General features: G+C 32.3%; 2 protein-coding genes across 7 annotated transcripts in view; one reads left to right on the top strand and one right to left on the bottom strand.

Annotated features, from left to right (window-relative positions):
• The window catches only part of TH1 (negative elongation factor complex member TH1), a 58,468-nt gene extending 50,208 nt beyond the window's left edge, over window positions 1-8,260 (top strand). For all 6 annotated transcript variants that reach the window (XM_076514589.1, XM_076514593.1, XM_076514590.1 and 3 more), the window contains exons 15-17: window positions 5,132-5,272; window positions 5,612-5,741; window positions 7,436-8,260. In XM_076514589.1, coding sequence (XP_076370704.1) covers window positions 5,132-5,272; window positions 5,612-5,741; window positions 7,436-7,464 — 300 coding nt within the window. In that variant the 3' untranslated portion in view covers window positions 7,465-8,260. The remainder of the gene's footprint in view (window positions 1-5,131; window positions 5,273-5,611; window positions 5,742-7,435) is intronic.
• Window positions 8,261-13,354: 5,094 nt separating this feature from the next.
• Window positions 13,355-21,872, bottom strand: LOC143258158 (uncharacterized). Its single transcript, XM_076517170.1, has 2 exons — window positions 21,710-21,872; window positions 13,355-14,368 (listed from the first exon to the last, which is right to left on the bottom strand). Exons 1-2 carry the CDS (start codon window positions 21,832-21,834, stop codon window positions 14,131-14,133), a joined length of 363 nt encoding a protein of 120 aa, XP_076373285.1. The 5' UTR covers window positions 21,835-21,872; the 3' UTR covers window positions 13,355-14,130.
• Between the last annotated feature and the right edge of the window lie 1,872 nt (window positions 21,873-23,744).

Raw genomic sequence — 23,744 nt, forward strand, 5'->3', positions numbered from 1 at the left:
GTAAAAGGCACAAAGTGACATTACTTTGGGGGGGAGTAGAAGTAAATGCACTTGATGAACAAATAACAAATTAGTTCTTTTTTGTTACTTAATAGCCACCTTGTACAAGTTTAACCTTTGAAATTAAAACTTGTAGGTGACTTATACTTTAAGCCATCATTCAGTTTTGAAAGTGCAGGCAGGTGTGTAGGTGATTGTCTTGTCAAATTATTAAAAATTCATCTTACTTCAGCACTTAATGTTTAAAAGTGATTGTTGTATATCTTCACAGTCTTAAAATGTTATTCTGGCTAAATTTTGAAAGTGCTGGTAGCTGAAAAATATCACATGCATGCTTTAATATATAATTGTTTTGCATAAATTCAAGTTATGTCTTATTTTATACTTTCCAAATTAATATTCCTATCCTTAAAATTTTCAATGTATAGATTGATTAATTTTTCACCTTATTCTATTATTATAAAATCTTAGTATCATGGTTTTTGTTTGTTTTTTTCTATCATGGAAATCCTGGGAAGTCATGGAATGTTGTTAACACATTTTTCAGAACATAATAAATCAGTTATTTTCATCAGAAAGTCTCAGAAGAGTGTTTGAAAGTCTACTTATATTGCTCTCACATCCCCTGTTTTTATTTACAACAAACCATATCACTGTATGTAGCTCCCTCAACCTTGTGACTTGTAAAGTATGAAATGTGTTGTCTTTGCAACACTAATCATGCAAAAGATAGAGGTGTTACATGACAGTTGTTGGAAGGGTATTACTTGCATATGTTTCAAGAGTCATTGGAAAATGTCAAATCATAAAATTGCTGATAGGATAAAGAACATAAAAGTTCCATTATGGTAGTACTTTACCATCATGTTGAAATATTTTATTGAGCAATAAGGTTTCCAGCTCTGTGAAAAATTCTTTGTTATGTAGAATTGTAGCAGTAAACTACAAAAACATTTGAAAATAATGAAATACAGTTTATTAAGAAAGGCACAAGATTTACAACAATACATGCAACAAGATGATGGTAGTGTTAGTAAAAATACAGGTGTGAATCTACACCTGACTAATATAAGAACTTGTCATGATGTGTTGTCAGCAGATATCAAGTAAAAGTTGATGTGTTATTTTGTTTGAAAGTAGAAACAGAATGTCCAATAAATATTAGTTGTGTTTGGTTGTTTTCTTGAAGACTTTTAGCTCTGGCTACAGCACAGTACTTGGAAGAAAGATGCAAGGCTTAATTATGTGTTATTGAACCAAAATTGGAAAAAATTGAAATATACTTAATGGACTATTAATGATGAAAAACGTGTTAGTGTTTTGTTCAGAAATGTGTGGTTATTTGGAACTTCTTTTAAGAATATGTTTTACAGAATTTTTTTAGTGCTTGAATGAGATTTATTTTAAAAACCTGAGGTTTTTTTATTGGTAGAATGTTTCACACAGATATTTCTGGATTTTTTTATAAAATATAATAAAACATCAGATATTTACTTTTGTTAGAGTATGTTCTAAAACCCATTAATTAATTCCTTGTTTTCGTTACAAGTCACATATTACTTACAGTAAAATCTTCATCATCATGATACTAGTTGTTTTAGGTAAAAGTCACATATGTAACTTGCAGTTAATATTTTATTATTACAGCACTAATTATTTATTTAATATTATGCATTCTGACTTTAATATTTTACTAGATTTTGCTTTCAAATGATTTTTTCTCTGAATTCAAGTTAAACCTATACATTCCCTAAACAGGAGGAAGACTAAATATGAATAAACACATTTGCAGTTTCCTGTGATTCCAACACATCAATAAGGAAATGTAATTGATGACAATAAATTTACTTGCCTGTTAGAAAAATGTGTATTCTTATTTTGATTTTATTGTTATTAAAGTAAGACAGCTTTATATTTTTTGTTTCTCTTCCCAGTTTTCCACTTATGTGTACATTGTATAGCTGTCATAAACAGTCTTATCTCTCTGTAAAATAGCATAGAATGAAAAAGTTAGTTTCAGATTTCTATATATTCTCTAATGCCATTAATATCTGCAGCTTTGCTACAAAACAATGAAAATTTATTGGAACAGAGAAATGAGAGAAAGAAGATTGAGGGTTAAAACACAAATACATTTGTAATACTAAGAAAAGATGATTACTCAGTGATGACAAGAAAACCCACTTGTAGAGAAAAATATATATGTAAAAATGGCTGGTTTGGGTTGAGAATTTTTCATTCATCAAAGACTGTTTTAATTTCAAGTCTAATCTTAATCAACTTAATCATAAAGCCTTAATGGCCAGTTTTGATGTTATATCCCTCTTTACAGAAGTTCCAGCAGCTGAAGCCTGTAAGATAGCTTTAGAACTCTATATCCTCACCCATCAATAGACATTCCCAGCAACCAATTAGCAATCCTCATAGAATTCACCACGACGAAGACAAACTTCATGTTCAACAACCACAGCTATATATAAACAAATGGCCTAAGCATGGGCAACTCAGTATCACCAGTTCTAGCCAATATTTTTGACACAAGTTGAAACACAAGCAATTAACACAGCATTACATCCACCACTATACTGGTACAGATATGTAGATAACAGCAGAAATATAATCAATATTTGGCAAAAATTAGTAACAAAATATGATATTCCAGTTAATACCAAATTTATTCTAAAACCAGGCACAAAACTAAGGTCTATACTATGTAAAACTACACTGACAAACACCACACCAACATTATTTATAAAATACAATGTGATAACTGCCACGACTTCTATATCGGAGAAAACAGATTCAAAGAACACAAAAAGTTACCTTCACACATTTTTGAATACTGCAAATCAAATAAACACAACATAACCATAAAAAAACCCAAATATTAAATAAAGAAACAAATATAAACAAATGCAAAATTAAAGAAGCCTTACTTATACAACAACTCAAGCCCAAAATAAACCAATACAAATGAACACCTTTATACCTATATTAATAAATATAATCCAACATCTAAGCATGCCCTCTATGTTCCGACACTAAATAACACAACCCACTTCAAACATGTGGTCAGCTATCTTTCTTTCTTTCTTTGTGAACCTGATGATGACCGAAGAAGGTCGAAATGTTGTTTGCTTTTTTACATAAAAAAAAAAATTCTCAACCCAAACCAGCCGTTTTTACATATATAAGAAAAGATGAATGTTTATTTCAGTTTAATAATACAATATACAAAGTATGTTTTCATTGATAATTTTATTAATAACAATAATAACAAGAATACAAAATATCTGTTGACTAGTAATAAGAATATAGTTATTTCAAGGATATTTGTTGAGATAGTGGTACTTGGCCTATGGAAACAGTTGTTGCATGCAAATATTGTTTGACAAATGAAAGAAACCATATGATAGGAATTCTACAAAAAAAAGTGAATTTTTTCAAATGGAAGACTTGATTCACAATTGTATTAGACTTTAAAATAGCAGCTAAGTGTTGCTCAGGGTAAGGTTTATGAAAGTCTTTTCAGCAGTTTTAATTTTTCCACAAGTTATTTTAAAAGTAATGTCATATTCCAACAATCAAATGAAATTTCCTGAATGTATTTTTAAGTTAGTTTGATTAGGTTTTTGTCTTGTATGCTTTCAATTAATCATGAAGAATAGATACACAGATTTTAGTTTTTCTAAGTTTAAAGCACCTTTATCAAAGATTTAAACAAAGTTTATATTCCTGTCTTGATAAACTTTTTTTCCAAATGGACAAGCTTGATTTTTTTTTATAAAGTATGCACAATACTGTAATATTATAGATGTTGAAATAATAGAATTTGTGTATAATTTTTGACAGAAATCAAAATGTTTTCTGAATGTTTAGCAGCAAAGTAAACCTCTACTTTGAGGTTTTGGTTCTTTTTGTAAATTTTTCAAGTTAAAGAGACTTTCACCTTATGTAAAATTCTTTTTGAGCCTAATTTGAAGTATTATGATAAGTTTTGATTCCCAGGGCTGATTCCAGTCAATTGGAATGATTGCACTGATGACGGGACAGGTTGATACATGGCATAAAACGACTATTATGAAAATACAAGGATTTCTGTTTTTGATATACTGACTGGGAGCAAGAATTTTAAATTGATATTTTAAATGTGTGTGTGAAGATGTCTTGAGACCTTTTCATGCAGGTTCATTCATATAGAAAAATTGTTGACTTTCCCAAAAAATAGGAAGAGAAAAAAAATACCATAGAATTTCAGACAGTAGAAAAAGTAAAAAGGAAATGCAGTAATTAAGAACCAATTAAATGACAGTGAACTGGTTAATGATGAGACAAGGAAAAATCTTGAATCTGTAACTACATGATGTAGATCTGTGATTGTAATGACAAATTGAGTTTCTTGTTTGAGAGATAAGCACACACCATAAGATTGTTAATGAAGAAATACATAACATTTAGAAGGTATATTTCTAACTTGTATACAGATCAAAGAGGATGACAATACCTAAGTCACCAACACTATATATGTGATGTGTATGTTTAACATTGGGTACTCGAGCAAAGTGAACTCCAAACCTTCGTAACAGTTGTGTCTGCATAAACTTTGCATACAGCTTTGCACTAGTTTATGTTTTAAGCCACAATTGTCCTGTTATAAAACTGTATCTCTAAATAGTTGCTTCCTGTTAAAAGGAACTTAGTAATAACAATTTTGTTTGTTGTGTTTCTTAAACACATCTACTTTCACATTTCTCTTTACCCATGAGAGCCACAAGTTCCTTTCATGTTCATATTTCTTCTTGTATTTAGTATAGTACATAGCTGTTTATCAGAGTCATTTTGAGTTTACATACTGATAAAGTATTATTTTATTATAATTTAAAGCTTTTACAGTGAATAAAATGAGTTTGCAGAACAGGTACAACTTTTCAATCACTGGTGCAATCATTACCAAGCACACAATGTAATAGCTAATCTTATTTACTGTAAAAATTGTAATAAAATATAACTGTTTGTTTGTTAATCATACTTCAACTAAACATTCTTGCACTCAATATGTAGTTTTGAATGAGCTTTTGGGTTTATTTTAAAAGTACAGTAGGCAGAATGACAGTATTTTTTAATATTATAGTTAGAAATGAAGAAAATGCTCTTAGACCGCATGGTCCATTTATTGAGTCGAGGCTGTGTTTTCCCTGTGATAAATTACATCAAAACCTGTTGGCACCGACAAGATACTGATGTCTCACTAATTCGGTACTTTGTTACAGAGGTAAAAATATTTTTAGTTGTATTCTTTTTTCAGAATTTTCTTAGCCTTACAAATTTTAATAAGTTTTTAAAACCAAATTAAAGTGTTATGTAGGATATGAAAAGTTGTTTATGCAACGTTTCAAAAAACAGAGGTATTACATGTATATTAAGATGTAACTAGTTTGATTTAAAAAAATCACATTTTTATATCTAATGGAATATTTAATTTTCAATTTTTAGGAGATAGCACATGATGAAATTAGTAATTGAGTCTTTTAAATTTTTCATCTTGAAATAATTTTTGATCTTTATTTTGATGTAGTCATAAAAATTTTTATCATTACCAATTGTCTAATAGGTATTAGACATTATTGCTGCTCCTTACACACCTGAATTTATACAACTGTTTCTCCCCCTGGTGGAAAATGAAGAAATCACAGGTGGAATGCGTAACGAGGGAGAAAATGACCCAATTACCGAGTTTGTTTGTAAGTAAATTATTCAGAGTTGTATTATTATACTACACAACACGACATTCTACTAGCTTAAATAGAGTGATTTCAAGTGAATTTGTGATAAATAAAAAAAAAAAAATCCAGCCATCAAATAAGTAAAATGTTTGCTCCATACTGTTGCCAAACCACATGTGTATTTGAAAGTTTTGCATTTGTTATTTAGCTGCACATTCCTTATATGTCATATTTTAATTGATAAATGTATATAGAACATTTTCAGACTTGAAGTTTGCAGGCATTGTATGTATATATGTATATTTATGCATGCTTAACTTAATGTCATAAAATAAGTGACAGTTAATATATATACACACACAACATTTTAAAAAAGTGAGAGATTAATTGCCTGTTGTTGTTTCTTTACAATACGGGATGGCAGCTACTAATACACACAATTTTAATTTGGAATTGAATTTCTTGTAGAGTGGAAAAATCTTTAGTTGTTTGTTCTTCAAACAACTTTAGTTAAAAAGTATTTTCGTAGGTTCAATATGTAAAGTAATATTTTCTTTAGTTCAATAAACTTTTTTGTCTCTAAATGATGACAGTCAATTTGCTGTCAGCTATTTAATGAAATTTAGTATTCCACTGATGACTGACTAAACACTAATTTGTGGCACTTTGACACTTCAAGTGGGAAAATTACTTGTTCAGTGCTTGTCTTTTATTTAAACTTTTTATATTAAAACTGGAAACATTTTTAGTATCTCTCTGACCAAATAGATACATTTAAGCAAATCAAAAAGATTATGCTATGAAAAAGACAGGAATGATTTAGGTCTTATATAAATTTTAGAATAACTTTTTAACTTGTCATACCATATTAAGCTTTGTGTTTTTACTGATTTGTTACGTACATGTGTTATCCTGTTGTTTAACTTAACAGATTATTTCATTACATTGTACCTGCTTGTATGGAAATGCACTAATAGTATACAATAGTAACTATTATAGTGTTCTTAGCTGCGATGAAAAATAATAATATACGCTTAATTTACCAAGTATATTTTTTGTTTTTTTTTTTAATGCTAGACATATCTTTGGGTTTTTTTCACCATAATTAGGATAGAGTAGCATTTCTTACATACATTGGTTTTGTAGGTGTTGCAAAATTTCATATAGCTTTATATGTTTTGAATGAATAAAAATATAAACACCAAAGAATCAGTAGAAATATCCAGTAACACAGAATAACCTCAAGTAATTATTTAATAAATAAAAAGTTATATGAGAATGAATAAACAGATACAAGGATATATAGAGAAAGATAGGTGGGAAGAAGGGACAAATCATAATTTAAGAGTATTATATTAAAAATTTAAACTATGAAAGTCAGTGGATGATATTTTATGTTTTGCGTTACCATCATTCATCATTAGCTGAGTTCTCTTCTGATGGCGAACCCAAAATTAATTTTTCACAGTGCTGTGTAAATAACAATGTACACAACAAAACTTCATTGTGAATCTAGAGCAACAAATTGGATCCAGGAGATAGTTAACAGAGAAGAGAGTGAGTAACTGAACAAATAAGTGAGTGAATCAATCTAAATATGAATATAAAGAAATGTTAAATATTGAGCATGTTATGTCAGCAGTGTGAGTTTTTTTTATCACAGTGTGTTGTGAGTTTAAAATAATTATTTCATTCATTTCTTTTATTTCCAGTACACTGCAAGACCATTATGGTTATCTGATGGCACAAGCCTTTTCATCTTGTCATACTGAACTCATTTTGTGGAAACTAAGCTAAAATAAACTGTCATAGTAACAAACAAAACTATATAAATTTGTACAGACTTTGCATTAAAACTATCTTTTAAGAATGTAACAAAATACCAATGTTGTTATTTACAAAGTTGGCTGCTGTTCTAAGGAACAGATTGTTCTAATGTGAAAATAACACTTGTTGTTTTATTTTTCCTAAAGAGTGGTGTGAAAAGTACATGTAATAATTGCAATGTAATGAAAAGTTAAGTTCTCGTAGAGAGGTGACCAGTTAGCTATCCTAAAAGCAGTACTAATAATCAGTACAAGTAGCTAAATAAATATTTTGAGGTTGTTTATTGTGTAAGAACTCGAGAGCTAAAGCTGATAGTAAGCCATAGAGTAATAACGAAAAGAGAAATTGGGATTTGAGCTTAGTATAGCACAGAAGAAGCAAACATTGATAACTATTTCATTATGTAAATTCACTTGAGAATAGAGAAAGCAAAAATAATGCATATTTCCATTACTATTTAACTTGTAGCTGTTTTACTTTTCTTAAAAATAATTTGAAAAAAGAGAACTTAAAGTCATCCCTTTAGATACAGAAATGGAACTTAAACAATCATCAATTGTTAAAGAAAATATAAGTGTGTATGTTTGTTGTTGTTTTTTTAAAGAAATGTTTGTGTATCTTTAAAATATTTTCTTGTAACATGATGTCTTTGCAAGCTGATATTGGATCATACTACATGTCATGAAAATAAAACAGATGTACATACATTATCTTATTACAGGTAACTGTATGCATTTTTTATTTTATTCATTGAAAAACAACATATTTTTTGTTGTGGTTAAATATTAGCCCGAACTGTACTTCAAATAATACTTTGCCCCAAGCAAATTATAAGATACATAACTGTAAGCAATTTCTGTTTTTTCTTGTTTGGTTCTAAAAGAGCAGCATACTTCAGGACCAGCTCTTAGCTTAATATCATTTGAAATAAACACAAAACATGCTAAATAACGTTCTTAATATATTTCTATCTTATACTTTGGTGTAATATATGATTGATAAAATCTGCAATATTTTTAACATTTGATTTAAATTTGATTTAAGTCTTTTAAAATTTGAGTTATTCTGGTTTATATATTAGCGTAAGGTATAAATAAATCTATTCTAGATTGATTATAGTTATAAGGAAAGGTGGAAACCATATGTTGTGTGTGCGTTTTGTTTGTTTTTCATTTTGTCACGATAAAAATAAAGGCACTTATACTCTTCATTTATTTTCTTAAAAATACAAACTTAAATTTAAAGAGTGCTGAAAGCTATAAGTATAGGACAAATTTTGTGAGATATAAAAGACATTAAACTCTGTCTGTGAAATAGTACAATAGAGGTACTAATTGTAAGATGTAAAGGACGGTAAAACATAAAAGATGTTAAAATCTGTAAAGCAGTAGTGTAAGAATACTGACTATAAAATGTAAAGTACCCTAAAAGCTGCTAAGCAGCAGAGTAGAAATAAATCTTAAAATATAAAAAACTCCTAACAGATGTGAAACAGTGCAATAAAAATATTAACTTAAAAACATAAAGCTACAGAGCAGTACAGCAGAAATACTAACTGCAAAACATAATACATGCTAAAAGCTATAAAACAATACGGTTAAAGTATTAATGTAAAACAGACGCTAAAATCTGTAATACTCGCAGATAAAGGATGATAAAAGCTGCGAAACAGTACAGTAGAAATACTAATGTAAGGAAGTTTAAGCCTTCAAGCCAGAGTGCTTGTATTTTCATAAGCGTCTATATTATTTTTAAGGTCATTCTTTACATACGGTTAAAATTGACGGAATGCTTTGATTTTTTTCTTTCATCGTTCAAAAAAAAACACGATACAATTTATTCAACTTTGGTAAAGTTGTCATTTGAGTACTGGGGTTGGATTCGTATAAGAATAATTATATTTCAGTGAAAATTAATATTATGCAATTTTCCGTCAAATTTTACAGCTGAAAAGATGAAAGTGGGCTTTCTGTCTCACAGCCATACTAAAGAAATTCAATTCAGCTTCTGTAAAATGCGCCGTGATGTTATATATAGCTTAATTTAATATCACTTAATGTAATTACGTTGTAGAAACCTGTTGGTGGCACTAATACCGTTGTAGAAACAAAGCTCAAGGGTCATGTAGATGAGAGAATGCTTACTTAGAATATACGTAATTCATACACGTTGAAAATGTACCTGCAAATTTGGTAATTCAGTAAAGTTTCACAAGTGGTAAAAATACGATCATATATAGAACAAAACGTATTTTAATGAATTGTTTATAGCATAATTTAAAACATAGATGAAAATAGTTGAAATATAACAATAATAAAATAAGGTCACGATCACGTATTATTGCAGTGGACTTTGAAAGAAATGGTGTATCTTCCCGTTAGTATGGACTGTTTGTTTTTACTTAATAGTATCTTGTATTAGAGAACATTAATGTGTTACATTGTCTACGCTTTGGAGTTAGCAGCTATAAAAATGTTTCCTGTTTGTCTTATTTTAACGGGTTCCTACCCATGCGCTATAAAAGTATTGTTGAATACGATTTGGTGTGATATAGGTTTTGGCTGTTATGGATGTTTATTTTCTCAACATTGTGAATGTCAGAAATATTTGTATTAAGTACAAATTTTGCAGTTTATTATCACTCCATCATTAGAACAAGCTTTGGCTTAAACTGCTAGAAACTTGTTTTATTCTTATGGCATAGTTAAAGTAACAGTGATGGTTTACCTGGCTCATAGTGGATTACACTTCTAATAGTGTGGAAGTGCATCTTAAGGGCACATTTGAAGTGTCAATGACGGTCAATCTGGCTTATGGGGATCACACTTGTAATATCGTGAAAATATATTTGGGTAAAGCTGTAGGGTAAAAAAAAATTACTACCGTATTATCCAAAACTTCAAGTGCCCTAATAATTTGGTTTCTTTCATAGAAAAAATAACACAGTTTTATCGTCGGTAATCTGTATTAATTTTATATTGTCTCAATGACTACTAGATCCCATGTGACAGGTGTAATGCCACTCCTTCCGGCGCCCGGCGAAAATAGTACGTTTAGCTAGCTGACAAACATGCGAACTTTTCTCTTAACCCCAGATGCGCTACGACTGCATATCAGTCAACCTCGACTGAATTCGAGTTCATGACGCGTGGCAGGAAGTAACACTATCCGTTCTGTGACCATCACTGTCAACATCACATGTTTAGAAAAAGTGTAATGGGAGTGGGGAGAGGGTAATATTTAATGCATACATTTATTACGTTTTTTCTTCGTTCACTTGCTATACACACAGTTAAAATAGATGACCGTTTTTGTTTCCTGTTCGTAATAAATTAATGGTGTAAAATCAATGCAACATTTATATATACATATATGTATGTGTGTGTGTCAGATTTCACTTTAAAAACGAAATACCACGTGCTCATTATCCTGTATTTCCTTCCCCGTCAGTGTTGTTTAGACGTTTGCATAGAAATATCATTAACTACGAACAACACTGATTAGTACTGTAATCCGACCGAGCATCTGTCAAGTGTATTGATACTATGAAAAAGTATTAAGCTCATTCTTTGTTTTTATTGAATGACCTACGATTATGAGTTGTTAATGTGTTCTTACACTAAATGTTTTAAATATTGGACAATAGATGGCGAGAGAGACGAAATACGTACTCCTGAATAGGAGCTGTTTGTTTTTGTTTTGGAATTTCGCACAAAGCTACTCGAGGGCTATCTGTGCTAGCCGTCCCTAACTTAGCAGTGTAAGACTACAGGGAAGGCAGCTGTTCATCACCACCCACCGCCAACTCTTGGGCTACTCTTTTACCAACGAATAGTGGGATTGACCATCACGTTATAACGCCCTCACGGCTGGGAGGGCGAGCATGTTTAGCGCGAACCCGCGACCCTCGGATTACGAGTCGCACGCCTTACGTGCTCGGCCATGCCAGGCCAAATAGGAGCTAATGACGTTTAACGAAATAAGTATCAAAAGCCACGTGGCCAACCAATATGCCTAATCAAACTAACGAAGTAAGGAAAGACAGAGGGCAGGTGGAGGGGAGCTGTTGTTGGGTTGTTGTTGTTGTTTGTTTGTTTGTTTGTTTTGTTTTCTTTTTTTTTTTTAGTATGAGAAGAATACAAATTTATCAAAATAAAGGCTTTTTTTTTGCTTTGTTATGTGGAAATCGTTTATATATACTTTATGAATCTGTGAAATGTTTGTTAACATAAGACTCCAAAAATTCATAAATATGTTGGTAGGAGTTTCAAGAGTTTATTAGGGGCTATTGTATCATATGATATAGGTATATGAAATACACACTGTCATATAGTCAGTGAATATATATGAAGAAAGGCTAACATGACTGAAATAATTAAATATTATACTATCAAATTAATTTTCTCTTTTAAAACAACTTGGTAATTTTGGGATGCGCTAGCTAATTTCGTATCGAATATTAAACTTTCGTGTCTCGCATTTAAGTTGATCTGGCCAATTGGGTTACAGTTATCCAAAATGAAGAATTTCGTTGTAACGAACACACTAGTGACCCCTGATGTTTTGTAATTGCCTGTATAGATGAGGTGTGTACTTTGTGAAAGTTCAGTGATTCACATAAAACCAGTAATGCATTTCAAAAAACGATGCAGGTAGTTTGGTTTGAATTTCGCGCAAAGTTGCACAAGGGCTACCTGCGCTAGCCGTCCCTAATTTTGCAGTGTAAAACCAGAGGGAAGGCAGCTAGTCATCACTCTGGGGCTACTCTTTTACTAACGAATAGTGGGATTGACCGTCACATTGTAACGCCCCCACGGCTAAAAGGGCGAGCATATTTGGTGTGACAGGGAATCGAACTCGCGACCCTCGGATTACTAGTCGAGTGTCTTAACCACCTGGCCATGTATATCATGTCGTACAAAAATGAAATATTAACACAATTATTTTACTTCATATCTGTTAATGCTCTCAACACGTTACAACTTGTGTGTATTTGACACCACACCATATTTTCATTGGCTTTTAATGTTTTATTCTTTTAGTTTTAGAAGTTGTGCTGATATTCATCGAGATATTTCAAGATAACCATAAATCACCAATTTCCAGAATAGATCTCTTGTTGACCGTCCTAAGTTCTGTGCTAAACGATGCAGAACTGACTCGTGTTGCGTGTTAAAAAAATCAAACCATTAGTTTTATATATTTTGATATTATAAAAGTATAGGTCAAAATATGAAAAATAGGAGTAACCCCGTTAACCCTAAAGTAATCAACTATTGCAAGAGCAACATATTTCTGGTGCTTTATTTCCTTATGATTAAAATTATCGACAATTATTATGAAATAACCGAAGTACTGTAAGATAAAAGAAGAATACAAAAACTAAGTAACTGTTTTACTTTAAAAACTTGATTACATTAAAACATATTTTTATTTTGCTAAATGCAAATATTTTGTAAAGCATATTACATTCACTTTTTTGTAGCTCTGTGCTTAATAAAAAACAAACTGTTGAAGTATTTCTAGGGTTATCAGTAATTTATACGATATTAATGTTTATTGTAGGAACTAATGATCGCAATAAGTAAAACTTTGAAAACCTAAGTCATCTATCATGAACCACGATAATAGTTCATAATAATGTTCTTTCAGGAATTTCACAAATATTCTAATAACATACGGGTAACAACCATATTAAAAACATTTGTTTTTGAAGCAACACTCAAGACCTTCTATCTGAACGACTGAGGTTGCTAAGATATTGATAATAGCAAAAAATATATATATATTTTCCGATTGCTAGACAAATTCAAAATTATTTTATTTGTTCTTCATGTTACAATTATTATTCATATTGTTTCATAAGCCTACAAAAAATGGCTATGAATATTATATTGAAACCTTGGCAAATCTGATAAAAACTCCTGCACATGTCATAGGACTATTTTTTATATTGATTCTTGTAAGATAAAGATTGATTTCGTCAGTTTTTCATCGCTAATAACCAAGATTCTCTTCGAAGCCATTCAAACGAAAACCTACCCTCCCGTAGCACAGTGGATTTACGACGTTAAAATTAAAATAAACACCAAAGCCTACAGCAAAAATGGCTGAGTATACTGCACCAAAACTTATACACAACTACTAAACAAACTTCTGCGAAGGTTGATTCTTGAAAATTGAGGTGTCCTCTTCCTAAGCTCTTCGGAGCCATTACAGCATATATCATGTTTTTACTAGTTGGTAATGCTGAATTTTATACTGATCGAAAATATTTCGTTTTTTTAGAGTAAACAATATACATATATTTATAACAGTGTCTACAACCTTATTATTATTCATTATAGTTTTACAGTCCACTACAGAAAAAACAACTACAAATATTTTACTGAAATTTGGAGAGTAGTAATGAATGCTGTATTAAGTATGTTATAGGGTAGTCTTAAAATTAGTTCAAGCGCCTTCGTTTTTTCGCTCTGAAGACTTTTTCTGAGTCCTTCACCTTTTGCCATTGAAAAACCAGATATTGTACTGTTGGGAAAATAACCTGTGAAAATTATAAATAATCAACTGGAAACTGTCACATTGTGGATTTATCATTTTTCGAGCTCGCTGTTGTACTCTTTGTCTCTATATGGTTTTCTAACGGTAGATGATTACCACAGTAGATTTCTCTGCTCTTGTGAGTGGTGATTTGTTCAACTGATTTTCTTGCATCGCTTGTTAAACGAGTGTTTACACGAAACCTCAGGAACAAGAACACTTGGCTCAGTAAATAATGGTTGGTTGGGAAAAAACAAAACCAGTGCAGTAGTAAACTGTTGAAAAATGTGTAACATCCAGTTAAATGCATATACACTTACAAAGCTTAAATTTATTTATTTTTTTATAAATGGACATAAATCAAAACTAAAGAAAAAAGATAATTAAACTTGCTAATTTAATAGGGGAATAGGAATCGTTACAAATTCAGAAGCAAATTGAATCAAAATGTAGAGATTATATTTTCAAGCATACAACTAGTAACCCTAAATAAATAAAAACTAGGATGGAAATAGGGTATACATTATTTTCTCAAGTTAGAAGTCTCTATTTTGACTCCACTAAGATTGATAAACATTATACATAGAGTCAAAATATGCAGTTTTTGTTTGAGACGATAATGTACAGACAATTTCCAACCTAGATTATTTACGGTTTTTTTAAGGGTCCCTAGTTAGAGATTTAAAAATATATTCTATGCATTTTGATTCAACGTATTTATTTCTGTCCTTTTTTGGTAATTTTATTATTTATTTTAAGTTAATTTTTAAGTATCCTATGGTAGCACTTACAAATTCTGAGTTTTAATTCCTCGTGGTGAACAAAGAACACATGGAAACCAACATTTCCTCCTATACCTTACTAAACTTATATGTAAAAATACTATTGTTGTAAGTTTTGTCTGTTTTAGTGCAAACCTACACATCAGACGAATTTTGTTCTGTTTACAACAGGGAATCGAACCTCGGAATTTAGCATTGTAAGTTTGTAAAGTTACTGCTGACGAACCGGAGGGGGGCGGAGGAAATGCTAAAGTGGCCTTCAGTCACATAGAATATACTTATAATAGTGGTGATAAAATACATGATCATGGAATCTCATTACAGCCGCTTCAGTAACTTCGACTCGTAATCTGAGGGTCGAGGATTCGAATTCCCGTCACACCGTTATGCCCTTTCAGTCGAGAGAGGGCGTTGTAATGTGGCCTGTCAATCCCACTGTTCGTTAGTAAAAAGTAGTCTAAGAGTTGGTGATTATTAGCTACACTCACTATCGTCTCAGTGAAATTAGGGACGGCTAGCGCAGACAGCCCTCGTGTAGCTTTGCGCGAAATTCAAAAATAAGTAAACAAAGCAAAAGTATTCACCCAAAGTCTCTACATTTTGTTATTGTCTGTGTTTGAAATAATGAAACTTTCTAATGGGGCCTGGCATGGCCAAGCGTGTTAAGGCGTGCGACTCGTAATCTGAGGGTCGCGGGTTCGCATCCTCGTCGTGCCAAACATGCTCGCCCTTTCAGCCGTGGGGGCGTAATAACGTGACGGTCAATCCCATTATTCGTTGGTAAAAGAGTAGCCCAAAAGTTGGCGATGGGTGGTGATGACTAGCTGCCTTCCATCTAGTCTTACACTGCTAAATTAGGGTCGGCTAGCACAGTTAGCCCTCGAGTAGCTTTGTGCGAAATTCAAAAACAAACCAACAAACAAACCTTTCTAATGGGTCTTTATAAACTACAAAATCTACTTCAAGCTGAGAACGCTAAAAATATGTTAGTATTATGCAAGTGAGTTAATTTATTTTGTAAAAAATTGAATATTATCCATTGCATAAGTATCCAAACACTTTGTTACGGTAACCATAAATTTGTTTAAATGCAGAATATTAGTTTGAAAGGCCAAAATATTCGTGTAGTAGTAGTCTCTTTCTGTGTGTAATAAAACTGGTTAAACTTGACTTTGGAGTAAATGCATCTGTTTAAACTACAACTCACATTGTGATACGACAAACCAACCATAAAGACCCAGGAGTTTTCCATACAAGTCAAAGGTAAAGTGGTAGAGGTCAGGAGAAGGTTACAAGGAAAGTTCAAAATCGCTGAATATCTCTTTGAATACAGTAAACTCCATCGTTAAGTTGGATGTAATTCATACTAACCAGATCAGGCTTCCTTTCCAAACTAAGCATCCAGGCAAGCAGGAAGCTTGTGAAGGATGCAATTGTGGAACTAAGGATCACTTGGAAATATTTTTAAAGTTTCATATCCTAGATGAGAGTCAGTGTTCATATATTATCAGTAACCCGGTCCCTACACAAAGCTGGGTTGTATGGGTAAATGGCAAGAAAGAAGCCATTATTGAAAAAGAATCATTTTAAATTTCGTATGGAATTTGCGATAAAACATGTTTACGACATTGCAGACGTGTGGCAGAAGGTTTTGTGGTCAGACGAGACAAGAATTCAGTTTTTAGTCTGAATTCAAAATGTTACCTCTGGTGCAAACCCAACACAGCACATCACCCAGTCAACACCATCCAAATTATCAAGTATGGTGGTAGTAGTATCGTGTTATTGGATGCTTCTCATTATCAGGGATTGAGAAAGTTTTCAGTATTGAGAGGAAGATGGATGGTGTAAAGCACAGGCGAATCCTAGAGGAAAAAGGTTTTGCATTTGGATGCACAAGACTAAAATCACACTGAAGTGGTTTTAAAAGAAGAAAGTGAACGTTTTGGAGTGGTCCAGTCAAAGTCCTGACTAAAATTCAATAGAAAAATTATAATGAGACTTGATCCATCGATGATCCCTACAAATTGTTTAGAGTTAGAGTATTTTGCCAGGAAGAATTGGCAAACTAACACCATTCCATTCTGCAAACCTGGTAGAGACTGATCCAAAAAGATTCACACCAGTGATTACTGCCAAAGGTGCTTCCACCAAGTACTAACTGAATATTTATTGAATTCTCAAATTTCATTTTATACGTTATTTTTGCATGATATTCAACTTCTTTCGCAGATAACAGTGTTGAGTTTGTTCATTATAGTTTTAAATAAAAACAAGCTCATTAAAAAAAAAATGTTTACATCATTTGTATTTTATCAAAATGTGACATTATTGGTAGGTGTGAATACTTTTGTACATTTCTTATCTTCTATGTTCCAGACTGTCACGTTTTGTAAAAAAAAAACAAAAAAAAACGAACAGCGCATTTATCTCTATTTATATGAGTGATTTTGTGTGTATAATCTTGTTGTTTTTTCCTACTTTTATAGGCTTTCTTCTATTTACATTCTATTTCATTGAGAACTTGTTTTTTTTATGCTCTCGAGTTATAGTTTTGACGGAGGAAGAAAATATGTATAATTTCCAGGGACTTTCTTTGTGCTTGTTTGTTTACTTTATAGTCACATTGGGCTATCTTCTATTCCCACCTTAGGGGAATCAAATCCCGGATTTTAGCGTTGTAGTCCGTAAACCTACAACTGTCCCATTGGAGGACCACGAGGTTGTTCAGGCACTGTAGGACATTGTGATTGGCCAAACATGTAATATAAGTCATGTTTTCATTTCTTAAATGTTTAAATTTACTGTTATGATTAGTAGATAAAAAAATAAACATGAAAGTAGAACAAGTGTTCCTGGCCCGTACTTATTTGAAGAAATTACTATCAACCTTCACTTTAACATTGTTCAAATTGCATGACATCAACTTGCATACACAATATCTCTTATTGTTTGTTTTAGAACAAAACCATATTGGGCTTTCTGCTGCGTCCACTGTGGGGAATAGAATTCTGAATTTAGTGTTGTATGTCAGTAAACTTACTGCTGTATCAGCAGAGGGCGTTTCTTGTGAATTTTATAGTTATCCGTAATACGTATATTTTCATTTATCTGAAAAATAAACAAATATTACAAATAAATTATAAATTGGTCACAAGTGTGAACTGTTGATACACCATATATTTTGATAGGTATCAAAAAGCAAAGCACAAACATAAAAAGGCCATGAGTGTGAACTTTTGATACGCCATATGTTTTGGTAAGTAACAGAGATCAGCTTCAAACTGTTACATCTTTGTTAGAATAAAATTTTTCCTGAAAGTAATTCTTATATGGATGGTGATACCCGAATTTTTCACGTAGGTTAATGTATTTGAGCTACATCAGTTAGCGAGTACATAAAATCCCCCCAGTGGCACAGCGGAATATCTACGAACTTACAACTCTATAGTCCAGATTTTCGATACCCGTGGTGGGCAGAGCATAGATAGCCCACTGTGTTGCTTTGTGTTTAACTTCAAACAACAGAAACGTGCATAAAAATTAGGCTTGTAAACTTTTAAGTACAAAAACGATTTCACATTAATATTTATAGTCTTTAACCCAATTCTGAAAATTACTGTAGTCTTTTAATAAGTGTGCATTAAGTTTATACTTCAGATTTCCTTAAGAGCGACGTCCGCATGTTTTCTAGAAGATTATATTTATTTATACGACTTTACTAGTTTGGTCTTATTTCTGTGTTGTTTTCTTTAACTAAGATAGATATTCACTATAAAGTATAAAATACTTAAACCACGAGGTGTCGTTTTTCTGCGAATGTTTATAAGCAGGTACTTGAAACATAAATACCTAACCCTAAAAAAGAAAAGAAATTAGTGGCATTTTAAGTATACGTCTTTACTGCCACGTGCCTCAATTATAATACCTAAATCCTCTTGATGTTACATCGAGACCGACATGTTAAATGACACGATTTACTGCACAAAGTGACGAGTCTGTTCTACACATCTATTTTGGCTCAGCGGCAAGTCTAACAGCTTATAACGCTAAAAATTCAAAATATCAGTACCTGCGATGCGTAGAGAACAAATAACACATTGTGTGGCTTTGTATATCTATATCAAGTCATGTAAGCATGTGTTAAATGTTATGATACAAACATTCATAATAAAACTAAGCAAACAGAATATACATGAAAAACTGTACATCTTAAAATCGATATGATAATATTTTATTTGTACAAGTTTCCGATAAATTAAAATGCATCTTCTAAAGAAAACGTCTAGAGGTTTGGATTTCTAACGTTCAACATTTTATATAGATCATTACATTTACAGGCCATAAAACCTGTTCTTTCGTGTATCAAGAGTACTGTCACTGTTAGCCAAAGAGTGCGAATTAGTGGGCAACCAGAATAGACATTTGAAGGCAGTCTTGTCTGTCTTTTCACCGACAGTAGACAAGAAATAGTTGTTGTACTAAATAGACGTAGGGGAAGAGCCGGATGTATGTGGTTAGATTGAATGGAGATTCTTCATGTGTGGCGAGGAACGCCGAAAATTCTAGATTGTTTCACTATATATTCGCTTATACATTTGGAGTGGACATTTCTTGGCGAGAAGAAATGCGATTAACCAATAGATTGAAAGCGTGTGATTAAATTTAATGAAAGAAACGTCCAAATTTAGATATGTAATTACGGTTTGGTTAGTATATTATATATATGTATGTGTGTGTGTAATTGTAATTAATTATACATCTTGGTGAGACAAAACACGGAATATGAATCTCATTTTCATGAAAAAGTAAATAATACTAACTGGAACTGTGAAGAGGATATATAGTAAAACACACAAAACTTTGATGTTGTTCTTTCAGCACAAAGTTGCACAATAGGCTGTCTGTGCTTTGGTTATCGCCGGAAAACAAGCCCCGGATTTTAGTGTTTATAAGTGCGTAAACTTACCTCTTACCCACCAGATATTTGATTCTTTAGACGGCTGGTATGGATATTACAACTTTAATTAAAATAAAGTACAGAACAATGTTTCTATCTTCTTTGGTCATCTTCAGGTTGTTCAGTACTTTATATTAATTAAAGTTTTAACACCCATACCAGCCGTCTTGAAAATACATTTTTACTTCAAGTGAGTTTCTCGTCATTTTGAAAGAGGTTTGATTCCTTTTGAATTCGCGCAAAGCTACACGAAGGCTTTCTGCGCTAGCCCTTCCTAATTTAGCAGTGAAAGACTAAAAAGAAGGCAACTAGTTAACATCACCAGCCGTCAAGTCATGGACTAATATTTTACCAACGAACAGTGGATTGACTGTACATTATAACGTCCCCATGGCGATTCGAATCCGTGACCCCTAGATTGTGAGTCAAATACTATATCCATCTGGCCGTCCCAGCAGAGTACCGAACCTACACCAAACGAGACGTAAATCAATCAGTATATATACAAACACACATAGGTATCAGGAACGGGTTTATCGAAAATAATATTATTTAGGGTTGACTATTGAACTTGAAAAAAGGAACCGAACAGCATACGGATTAGAGTGGACTTCAACCAATTAATCACATAATAGACTAAGCCGTCTTGACTTTACAAGGAGAATAAAATTCTTACATTACTAATTTCCGCACTTTGTCTATCGAAAGATTAGTGTTTATTTGTAGATAAAATACACAGTAGTCTACTTCTCACGAGTATCGACACCCAGTTCATGACGTTGTAAGTCCGCAGACGTACCACTATCCGACAAACTGTGGGCGGGACTTGGTGTTTGACTAGAATGTCAGCTTTCATCATTGCATCTTTCCTTTAATTAACTTCAGAATACTAGTTTTATAGCTAGTTTACAATACACTATGATCTTCCGACTGGAAATTCTCGTTCCACTTAATTTGCCAGTGAGGAAGGCAGTAATGTATGGACTTTATTTTCCATGTAAAGTCGAGACGCCTTAATTTGCTGTGTTATCCTTAGCCTGATCAAGAGATGTATCCACTTTTATCCTTGTTTTGTTTGGTTTCGTTTTTCATGGTTAGGAGCTAATTTTACCTGGCTTTTTTATTTAACGATATTTTTTCTAATACCTGATTATTTACTATTTTTATAAGATTCTGCGTGTGGGTTGTTAGATTATATAGTGTATTATAAAGCTTTAAAAGTTTTGTGTAGAATAATAATAAAATAGGTAGTAAAAAATCGTAAAGACTGTCTTGCTTTATCAAATGATGATAAAATTATAGTTTCTGCTCAAAGTTGGTAAAGGTTAAGCCTGTCAAAGGAAGATGATGATGATAATAAAAAATAAAAAATTCTCGGTCTGGGCTGTTCACCTATTTTCCGCTTTGGGACGCTCTGTATAGCCGAAAAGCGACATATACAACGAATATATAGCGATTATTTTAGGTAACTATTCATATCTAACTTCTGATGACCTGTTTGTATATTGAGTTTTTTGTTTTGTTTTTAACTCTTTCACTCTGTACATAATATACGGGTTGTCTGTCTAAAGACGCCAGCTGTGTAGTGTACAGCTGATAATTCCTATTTCATCTTGTGCTTAAGCTTTTTAAAGAAATGCTGTCTTTCTGTATGAAAGCTAACTTCGTGGGGCAATAACATCGATTATACTAAAATTAGAATAGTTTAAAAGTTCGCATTAAATAATAATAAAATAGGTAGTAAAGGCCGTGAAGGTTGTTCTTCTCTACCAAATTATGATAAAATTATAGTTTCTGCTAGAACTAGATACGGTCTAGGCCTGTTGAAGAAAGATGATGAGTGAAAATAACAAATATAGATTTTGGCTACTTGCCGATTTTTTGACCTTGAAACGCTTTCAATAGCTGAAAAGCGGCATGTGCACCGAAGACGATAGGCGAATGTAACAGGTAGCTTTTCATATCTAGCTTCTAATGACCCGTAGAGAAGAAAATCCATATGACTTTTGTATTGTTTTAATATGGGCGTCTGTGTCATTCCTGCATAAAGAGCGCGAGCGCCCTCTGCAATATCGAATCATGTAATTCATCAACATGTACAGATTAGTTAATGAATAATATATAAAAACGGACTAGAATTATCATAAATGTTGTGTAATAGAATGATTTCACAAAGTGTTACAAAATCAAAGAGATAAATAACGTTTTTCAGTTTTTAATGCACTTAAGTTTCTCGTTTGTCAGTTTTTTGTCAGTAATACCACATAGAAACAAGCACTCAAATAAACCTACGATTTTAAATATCTTTTGACAAAGGCTACAGGATTATATATCTTAGTGTTAAATTCTAATTTAAATAGCACAGCTAAATTAGGGACGGCTAGCGCAGATAGTCCTCGAGTAGCTTTGCGCGAAATTCAAAAACAAACAAACAAACCGTTCACGTTGAAAATACCAGACAACAGTATGCCCTTCCTTGAAAACACGTTTATGTCAAACTTTCATTTTTAGTAATATTTCGTTGTTTTTAACGCATCGAAGACCCAGATTAATGAACAAGAGTAGTGGTTCTCGATTCGTTTTTCCTCATGGACTCCTCCAGAACCGAAGACAATTTCACGAACCCTCATATTCAGATTTATCTGCAAGTTGATCCCCCAGTGTATGACAATAGTACTAACATAAGTATGTAAGTTAATAAGTTTTAAAATAATACGTTATTTTCGTCTAATCGAACACAGCCTCTTTTATTTTATTTTCTTTATGCGTAACAGTTCACAAATCTTACAAACTACAGATCGAGAACTATGAGTCTCGGATTGGAACCAAAATGAGTTAAAGGTTAACGACTCAAACTACTGCATTCTTCCCCTTTCGAAAATAAAGCCCATTTTCGGGCTTAATCTCGGGATTTTGAGACGGCCCATGTGTGACGCCATGTGTGAGGCTCGATTACCTGCGGTAGACACAGGAGATAACTCAGTGTGGCTTTGCTTTACAAAAAACACCACTACATGATTTTATTTTAAATGCCATCCCTTAAATTTCAGTTTGTATGGCACAAACATTAATTTTAACATTTATGGGAATTATTTCGAAGTATGTTAATCCTCAACAATATGTGTACGCCTTTTCTTATAGCAAAGCTACATCGGGCTATCTGCTGAGTCCACCCAGGGGAAATGAGCCCCTGCTTTTAGTGTTGTAAATCCGTAGACTTACTAATGTACCGGCGGGGGACCCTAATAATGTAAAAAATACAGTGAATGCTATAACGATGATTTTTTGGATTTACATATAAACTAGGTTTTCAACGCATATTCACTATTAATGAGATTACGATTTATGTTTGTGTAGGTATTGTTTTGTTATTGCTGAAAAATAAAATGTTAACATTATGCGTGAAAAGAAGAGTGTTTTTTGTAAGTTGAAAGTAAACATATTGAATACAGTAAATACAGCCTGTTTTTGTTTTGTTCTTTTTGTTGTTGAAAAGATGTGTAAAAATGTTGCGTCTCAAGAATTTCATTTCTTAATGAATTCATTTTTGGTGACAAAAATGATATAGAAAAAACATACAAGTCACTTGGGAACAGCTGAGGCTTTTATCTTCTATTGGTTTTTTTGAGAATGCCATTTCTGTCTGCATAGACTGCAGCTAGCTCAGTCTCGTGGATTCCTACGTACCGTTAATTGGCCATTAACGTGATTCAAACACATGCCTCTTACAACCCTTATGTTTGTCATTTGTTTGGCATTTTTAACAGATTTTCCTACCACATGTCGCTTATATATAGTTATAATACTTTATTCAGTTTATACCTCTATTTATGCTTTCAAAAATCTCAGACATTTTGACACAATTTCATCTCCTGACGCATGCTTACTCCAGTTTGGACAGGGTAATAT

This window comes from Tachypleus tridentatus, chromosome 7 (assembly GCF_004210375.1).
Source record: "Tachypleus tridentatus isolate NWPU-2018 chromosome 7, ASM421037v1, whole genome shotgun sequence".
Classification (NCBI taxonomy): Eukaryota; Metazoa; Arthropoda; class Merostomata; order Xiphosura; family Limulidae; genus Tachypleus; species Tachypleus tridentatus.

Bases quoted from the DNA above. Each gene is read 5' to 3' on its own strand.
- LOC143258158 (XM_076517170.1), bottom strand. From the start codon at position 21,834: ATGGATTTTCTTCTCTACGGGTCATTAGAAGCTAGATATGAAAAGCTA. The intron at 14,369-21,709 runs GCAAGTAGCCAA...ATTTTTCAACAG, and splicing joins GTTTCAAGGTCAAAAAATCG to TTTACTACTGCACTGGTTTT.